Raw genomic sequence first — 8,848 nt, 5'->3', positions numbered from 1 at the left:
GTAGCTCAAGTGGTAGAGCACTCGCCTTGAGCTGAAGAGCTGAGGGACAGCGCCCAGGCTCAGAGTTCAAGCCCCACGACCGACAAAAAAAAAAAAAAAAAAAAGTTTCACAAGGGATGGGAAGGTGGCTCAGTGGTAGAGTGCTTGTCTTGCATGCATGAGGCCCTAGGTTTGATTCTTCAGCACCACCTAAGCAGAAAAAGCCAGAAGCGGAGCTATGGCTCAAGTGGTAGAGTGCTAGCCTTGAACTGAGGAGCAGAGGATCAGCACCCAGGCCCAGAATTCAGGGCCCACGACTGGAAAAAAAAAAAAAAAAGTCTCCCAAATTTTCCTGTCCAAGCTGGCTTTGAGCCTTGATCCTCAGATCTCAGCCTCCTCAGTAACAAGATTACAGGCATGAGCCACCAGTGCTTGGCTTTTTTTTTGGGGGGGGGGGGTCAGGAAGATATCCTTCAGTTTATATCTAGTCCACTTTCTTACACCATGAAGTTTAAAATAACAAAACAACAAGGAAAAACAAAAATGTAAATCTGTGGCAGGAAAAGGAGGAATAACATACTATTTATATTTCAGCTTAAAGAAGGGGCTTTTAAATTCTTAAACATTTTACTTTTTTTCTTTAGCAGTTTAGATAATCTGAACAGTATGTAGCATGAAACGTATGTAAGTACACAAACTCTTATTATAGATGATAAATACACAGCCCTAATGCAAGATAGATTAAAACAACAACAACAGAGGGGGAAGAGTCATATGTCCTAAAAGTTTCACAGAAACAATTAGTGATGTCTTAATCTTGCTTTTCTCAGAACCGTGCATTGAAAAATAGAAACCAATAGTTGAAGGGAGGAGAGAGGAGGCGTATATGACGTTGTAATAAAAAAGAAGTCTCTAAAAATAAATCCAATCACATCCTGTAAATCATAATTTTTAATGGTAGCTTCCAGGTCAAGAGGTTCCTAAAACAAAGGCCAGAAAGTAAACAAAATGATTCCATCAGGAGTTCCCTGAACCTGCTGCAGAGAAAGTTAAAAGAAATGATTTCTCATCCAAGGAGCTGAAAAGCAGAACCTATGAACAATAGAAATGACTTTAAGCAAATGATAAACACCCCAAAAGCCCAAATGGAAAACTTGGGGAAAGAAAAGCAGAATTAGTAAGAGGATTCTAGTCAGTTAAAAGGTAAGAATTTAAAAGGTATGCAAATTCACAGAGCATGTAAAAGATGTGAGAAATACTAGAAGAGTATATTATAATAAAGGAAGTATTAAGTATCTCTATTGGGGGTGGCAGTACTCAGTTTGAAGCCAGGGCCTCACACAAGCTAAGCAGATATTCTACTACCAAGTCACTCCTCCACTCCTTTTCACATTGCTCTTTTTTTTTTTTTTTCTTGACTAGGCTCATGCCTAGCTATCTGTTGAGAAGTAGCTTCAATCTGAGGCTGGCCCAAGACTGCAATCCTCCTGATCGCAGCTTCCCAAGTAGCTAAGATCACAGGTATGTCATCAGCACTCTCCATTGTTTCAGTCACATAAGAATTGGAATTATTTGCCAGCCACCTTTTACAAGCTACTCAGGAAGCTGAGATCTGAGGACTGATGTCTGAAGCCAGCAAGGGCAGGAAAGCCCATGAGACTCTTATCTCCAATTAACTACCAAAACAGTCGCCAAGTGGAGCCATGGCTCAAGCAGTAGAGTGCTAAAACTGGAATTATTCTTTGCAGTTCCACATCAGGAGTGCCATTCTGAGAAGTCATCAGTCCCTGGTGGCACCTTACCTGCTCCTGAGCTCCCATTCTGTTGCTGAGGTTTGCTGACCACTGGGCTGGCTGCTGAGACCGTAGAAGGCACTACTTGCTGTTGTCCATGTCCTGAAGATCAAAACCAAAGGCCATTTTAGTGCAAATTGAGTTAAGAGATTGAAACTTAAACTGAAGAAATACTTTGGAGAAGTGTCCATTTTTAAATTTCTCAGGGTTCACAATCAGGCTGAGGCATCCAACTGCATATAGTGAATGTGCCAAAGACTCACTTTTTATAGGAAAGGTTGGGCTCTTTTTTACCTTTCAACCTGCTTATAATTGATATACTTTTCAGTTTTAATGAGGTTCTCCCCTAAAACCTTGCCCATTTCTCCTATAGGAACCCACAGTAAAGTCACTGAGCTGAAATCTGTGACACGACCACGATTTCCATAGCAACAAATCGATGTCATCAACAGTATTGTGCGTTTGTGGCAAGATCTATCAGAAGAAAAAACTGGGTGGTAAGGAAGACCTAAAAGCAGTTCAATTGTCTCTGAAGTGCTCCTGCTTCAAAGAAAAAGGAGCCGTTCAGAAAGGATTCTACCCTTTCCCTCCCAAACAAAGCAACCTTATTTTGCAGCTGACAGCTGGTAGAAATGAGAGTTGAAAGAGTCGTAGGTAGCGTGAAGTGCCAGTGAACTGTCACAGCAGGGAGAGATGAGAATGGAGTTCAGAGGCAGCCGTGTCAAGGAAACGGGAAGATTAAAGGGAGAGGAGGGGAAATGAACACATCTCTCAAGCAGAAAATAAGAAATGCCATACCATAGACTATATTTGCCTCTTCCTTTATATGAACGTTTATGAAGCCCAAGAATGTTAAAATCGTAAAACAGCTCATACTTTAAAATAATAAACTTAGGGAACTTGATTTGATCTCTGTGATTGGCTTGCAAGTCAACCCCATCTGTGCTATTCACTGAAAGTACTTGTGTGCCGCGTGTGCACGCCATCTCTCTCTCTCTCTCACACACACACACACACACACACACACACACACACACTATTCAGCTGAGCATCAGTGGCTCATACCTGTAAGCCTAGTTAGGTAAGGAGGCTGAGATCTGAGGATCACAGTTCGAAGTTAGCCTGGGCAGACAAATTTCTCAAGACTTTTCAATTAACCTGTAAAATACTGGAAATGGAGGTGTGGTGTCCTAGCTTTGAGCAAAAAAACTAAAGGTGAGGTCCTGAGTTCAAAGCATGCACACAGGAACACACACACGTGTGTGTGCACACACGCATGCACACACACACACAATTCAGTGTCCTAAACATTAAAAACAGCAAGCAGAGCTGGGAAAGCTCCTCACCTGCCACCTTGTTTTTACCTTCCCCAACTGCTGAGTTCAGGTTCCTGCTGGGCTTCCCATCATCCTAACTCACCTAGGCATGATAGGGACTGATTTAATTTACTTCTGCCAATATTACTCTTAAGTAGCATTGTTAAATGAGACATAACTGTGCCATTAGAGTAAAATTAATTTAGCGTAAAATTAAAAAGATTAAATAGAATTGTTTATTCTTTAGTTCTTCCTATGGAGAGAAAAACTGATACCTTATTTACATAGAAAAAAAGGCCTAGATTATAAACAATGAAATTTTTGTCTTTACTTTTCAGCTTTCCATTATCTTTGAATTTACAAAGCATCATAAAGAAATCACATGGGAGAACTGTCTCCCCTGACAATGTGTCTTGTGAAGAACGGTTCTAAATTCTTAAGTGAACCTTTTTATAAAACAGTAGGGAAAAGATGAGTTACTCAGTAAATAGTATTGAAGCTAAGTGGTTGGGGGAAAAAAATCCTGTCTTTATCTGTTTCATAAAATACATTCAAAAGAAGAAATAAGATTAAAAAACTCAAAAATGGAACCATTAGGAATACACATATAAACCAGGCACCAGTGGTTCACACAATGCAAGGTACTCAGGAGGGTGAGCTCTGAGGATCATGGTTCCAAGCTAGTCTGGGCAGAAAAACCTGAGACTTTTATCTCCAATTAACTAGCAAAATGCCAGAAGTAAAGCTGTGGCTGAAGTGGTAGAGCGTAAGTGGAAGAAACTAAGGGACAGTACTCAGGTCCAGAGTTCAAGCCCCAGCACTGGCACAAAAATAAAAAACCAACAACCTCCCCTTCCCCACCCCATACAGACACTAGTGGCTCATGACTATCTATATAATCTATATAATCATAACCCCAGCTATTCAAGAAGCTGAGCTATAAGGATTCAATTTATTTATTTATTTTTTTCAGTCTAAGACCAGGACTTGAACTTGGTACCTGCCACTTTCACACACTGGCTAGCACTCTACCAACCAAGCCATGCCCCTGACATGAGGACTGGATTCTGAAGTCAGCCTGGGCAGATAAATCCCAAAGACTCTTCTCTTATCTCCAATTATCCAGCAAAAAGTAGAAGTATGGCTTAAGTGGTGAAGCATCAGCCTTGAGCAAAAAAAGCCTATTGAGAATTCCAGGCCCTAAATTCACCACCCAAAAATCCAAGCCAAACAAAAACAAAAACCCACATAATGCTCGCTCTGACTTAAAGAGATTTAAAAGTCAACTCTGACTAGGGAATGGCAAGAGGGGGGTGTGCTGACAGGGAGGATGAGGAAGGTTAAATATTGTCCAAATAGATTATTTGCAACTATGAAAATAGAACAAGGAAGGCTGTTTGGGAGGGTTTTTTTTTTTTTTGGAGTGGGAGAGGAGAGGGGAAAAAGTAATAGAGAGAGGCGTGATTGATTGGAATTTAGTGTGAATGTGTAAAGATGTAACAATGAAATCTCTCCATGTATATAAGTATAGAAACTAATTAAAAAAAAAAGACTGGTTTTAAAAGAACAAACTTTGGGCCCTCAAGTTATTTGTATTCACACTTGTGGGCCTTGAACTCTGGGCCTGGGCATGGTCCCTCAGCTCTTCAGCTCAAAGCAAGCACTCTACCACTTGAGCCATAGCACCACTTCCAGTTTTCTAAGTGGTTTATTGGAGATAAGAGTCTCACAGACTTTCTAGCCTGGACTGGCACTGAACCATGATCCTCAGATCTCAGCCTCCTGAGTAGCTAGGATTATAGTATCTGGCTACTTGTTCCTTTTATTATCTGTTATAAAGGTAAGTGAGCTATGAGTAGATAAAAATTTGCTTATAGGCTCTTGTGTATATACAGTAATAAAAAAATACTCAATTTGTAACAAAACTATAAAGAACATACAGATGAGTCATCATATAATTATAATATCCTGTTGATGGAAAAATGGACAACACCAGGCTAAGAAGAATTCCAATTAATATCCATTATGAGCTATACTAATAAACTAAGTATTTGTGCTATATGAGGCTGAGTAAAATAATAGCAAGAATGTAAGTATGTAGAATTACACATATATACAGAAATAAAAATAATATGAAGCAGTAACAAGAGTTTTAAAGCCATTTAATTCAATAGCGTACGAAGGAATTGTGGCTTTTTTTTTTTTTGGCTTTATTGGGGTTTGAAATCAGGGCCTCATACTTGCAAAACAGGCACTATTAAGCCACACCTCTAGATGCTCTAGTTATTTTTTTGATAGGTTCTCTTGCATTTTTGCCCAGGGAGGACTCTAGCAGCTGGAATTATGGGATCACAAATTCAGGCTACCAGGCTCAGCTTCTGTATTGAACTGGAGTCTCACTAAGTTTTTCTGCCAGGCAGGTGTTGAATCACTGCCTTCCAAGTAGCTGAGATTTGTTAGTTTTATTTTTCACATATTCAGAATTCTACAGTTATCTCTATTTAATGTGACACTAATATTATAATACAGCTTAATGCACTGTTAGAATTCCTATTTATTTCTGGGCTGTATTTAGTCAACTAATTTTCCCTGGTCACAGGTACTCTGAAAATAGAAATCTTGTTTTATTTTTCTGCCCACTAACAAGTTTCCTTACTGTCACAAATTAGAAATTAGAAACCACAAATTAGAAAATTAGGAACCATTGCAGTGACATACACCATATGGCCATAGTAACTGTAAGGAAGGTAATTCTATGATGGCCCGAGTAACACCTTGTTATTGATGTGGTAACAATGAAATTCAATCATAAATAATTCTGAAGAGCAAAATCTTTTCCCCATTCCTCTGCACTTAGCAGTCCCTGAAGACAGGGTAAGAGCAGCAAAACTAGATGGATCCAAAGACTTTCCCCACCCCAAGCAATAATTACTTTTTAACCGTTTGGTCCCCATCTTTTGCTTTTTTTTTCTTTACCCTCCACTGGCTTGCCTGCCTCTCTAACACTCAAGCCACCCAGCCAGCCCTGCTTTTGCTGCCTATTTTAACAGAGGGAGTCTAGTGAATTTTTCTACCAGGGCTGGCCTTGAACTGTGACCCTCTCCCCCAGAACTCAGCCTCCTGAGTAGCTAGGACTATAGGCATGAGGCACTGGTGGCCAGCTCACTTCCACCTTTATCACAAACACTTTTGTCCTTGAAACACAAAACATTTAATACAACCATTCAATTAAACAAAACATGAGAAACCTGGCCAAAGCAGCTAAAGCTGCCCACCAGGGCCCCTGCCCTGCTTCTATAAAACTCAAGGATTTCAGAGATTCTAAACCACTGCTTTGTCTTATATTTCTTCTAAAAGCAGAAACTATACACGCTAATTGATATGATCACTTAATAGAGCTTATTACTGTGACACAAATATGATGCTCTAATTTGATCATTCTGAACCTGACCTCTCCAATTTAGGGCCCTCATTTACTACTATAAAGTAAAGACTAGTAACTAGCAGGCAGGTTCCATTTCCAGAAAGACTATTTTATGTTAAAATATACTATATTCATGTCTGAATACCAAGGTGAAGCTTTTTGGTATGACTAATACACGCTAAAATAATAAGAATGATATGACAGTAAAAAAAAAAAAGCTCAGACGGGGAAGCAGGCAACAGCGGGAGAGAGAAAGACTAATGAAGATGGTGAATAAGGATGAGTATAGTCCATGTTGTTTATTTCCAGACAATAAACAAACTCCAGACAACAATAAAACTTGTTGAAATTGTTTTAAGAAGGGGAAGAAGGGTAAAGGAGAATGATAGAGAGAATGCATTTGGGATTCATTGTACTAGATGTGTAGAAATGTCACAATTAAAGTATGTTTAAAAAAAAAAAAACTCATGTTTAATGTGGTGAAACCAGGGACAGAGAAAACCTATAGAATCCAAACAACATGCAGGTGATATCTACAGTCAATGCATCACAAAAGTTAAGACAGAACAGCCAGAAGATAAAAGTGTAGACACTGAAGTTACAAGGAATAGAGTAAAATGTGGGGGACTACCCCCCCATACAGTTAAAGTATCAAGCACTGAGTTTAATCCCAGTACTGTCAAAGGGGGGTGGGGGGGGCCAGGGACAGTGACACACACCTGCAATCCCAGCAGTCAGGAGGTAGAGGCTGGAGGATTATAAATTCTAGGCTAACCTGGAGAGCTTGGACTACATGGCGAGACCCTGTGTCACAAAAGAAAAAAGTAACGTATCTCTTCAAAATTTAATGTTTATTAAAGAAAATAGATATCAAATCATCCTAGTTATGTTACCTTTCAGTCTTTAAAAATTATACATGTTTTGCTAGGTGTAGTGGCTCATGCCTGTAATCCCAGCTACTCTGGAGCTCTGAAGAGACTGGGAAGACCCAAGGTTTAAGGCCAGCTCCAGGCAAAAAAGTACTGAGATTTACATCTCAATCAGTAAGCCAGGTGTGGTAGTGTCTATAATCTCAACTACACAGGAAGTGTAAATAAGACAACTGAGATCCAGTTTGGCCCCATAAACCTGAGAGCTATTCAAAATGTAACTAAAGCAAAAAGGTCTGGAATATGGCTTAAGTGGTCAAATGCCTGCCTACCAAGTGTGAGGCCCTGAGTTCAAATTCTAGTACTGGGGGAGGGGAAAAAAAGCACACAGAAAAAAACAGGTAACTGGAATACTATCTGTTAAAAGAACCCACAATCCCGGCACTCAGGAGGGGGAGGGAGAAGGATCAGGAGTTGACAACTATCCTGGGCTACATAGTGAGTTTGAGCCTCCCTAGGCTATAGAGCAAGACCCTGACCCACATCTCCCAAAAAGGGCCCAGATGGCATCACTGGTGAGGTTTACTAAATATTTAAGAAAGAAGTAATACTAATTCTACCCTAACTCTTCAATATTTAAGAAGGAATACTCTCCAATTCATTCAATGCAGTCAGGATTACTCTGATACCAAAACCAGATAGGCACAACAGGAAACTATAGACTAATAGTTCTTATGGATAGAGAAACAAATATTTCAAACAAAATCAAATCAAATCAAGTGGACTTAGAAAGCAAATCCAACAATGTACAAAAGGATAATACATCATCATAGTACAGACTTATCCTAGAAACCCAGATGGTTTTAGCATTCAAAAAAATCACTACTTTACCACATTAACAACGAAAAAAAGTGAAGAAACACAAACATGATTATAAATAAAGAAAAAGTATTTAACAAAATCCATCACCCAGTCCTGATAAAAATTCTCAGTAAATAAGAAACAAATTTCCTCAACCTGATAAAAAGAATCTGTAAAAGAAAATCTATACTTAACATGTATTGGAGCAAGTGTGAGGGCTTTCTAGGAGAGGAATAAGACAAAGGTGAACAGTAAGGCTGAATAGTTTCCCTCCTTTCTTCTTTTTTTTTTTAATTTTAATTTTTTGCAGGTCCTGGGGCTTGAACTCAGGGCCTGGGTTCCGTCCCTGAGCCTCTCTGTGTTCAAGGCTAGCAATCTATCACTGAGCCACAGTTCCATTTCCAGCTTTTCCATCTAAGTGGTTTTTTAAAATTTAACTTTATTTTAAAAAAATTATCTTTAAGGGCTGGGAAGGTGGCTCAGTGGTAGAGCGCTTGCCTTGCATGCGTAAGGCCCTGGATTCGATTCCTCAGCACCACATAAGCAAAAAGAAAAAAGCCAGAAGTGGCGCTGTGGCTCAAGTGGTAGAGCGCTAACCTTGAGCTG

At 39.5% G+C, this 8,848-nt stretch overlaps 1 protein-coding gene across 1 annotated transcript in view; it reads right to left on the bottom strand.

The window, feature by feature from the left end:
• The window catches only part of Rpa1 (replication protein A1, 70kDa), a 60,425-nt gene that overhangs the window by 23,134 nt on the left and 28,443 nt on the right, over positions 1-8,848 (bottom strand). The window contains exon 6 of the mRNA XM_013016561.1: positions 1,782-1,874. Within this exon, the coding sequence (XP_012872015.1) occupies positions 1,782-1,874 (93 nt within the window). The remainder of the gene's footprint in view (positions 1-1,781; positions 1,875-8,848) is intronic.

The sequence above is a fragment of the Dipodomys ordii genome, unplaced genomic scaffold (genome assembly GCF_000151885.1).
Source record: "Dipodomys ordii isolate 6190 unplaced genomic scaffold, Dord_2.0 Scaffold31, whole genome shotgun sequence".
NCBI classification, from domain to species: Eukaryota; Metazoa; Chordata; class Mammalia; order Rodentia; family Heteromyidae; genus Dipodomys; species Dipodomys ordii.
Note: the sequence above shows the minus strand (reverse complement) of the source record. Positions and strands in the feature narration are given on the sequence as shown.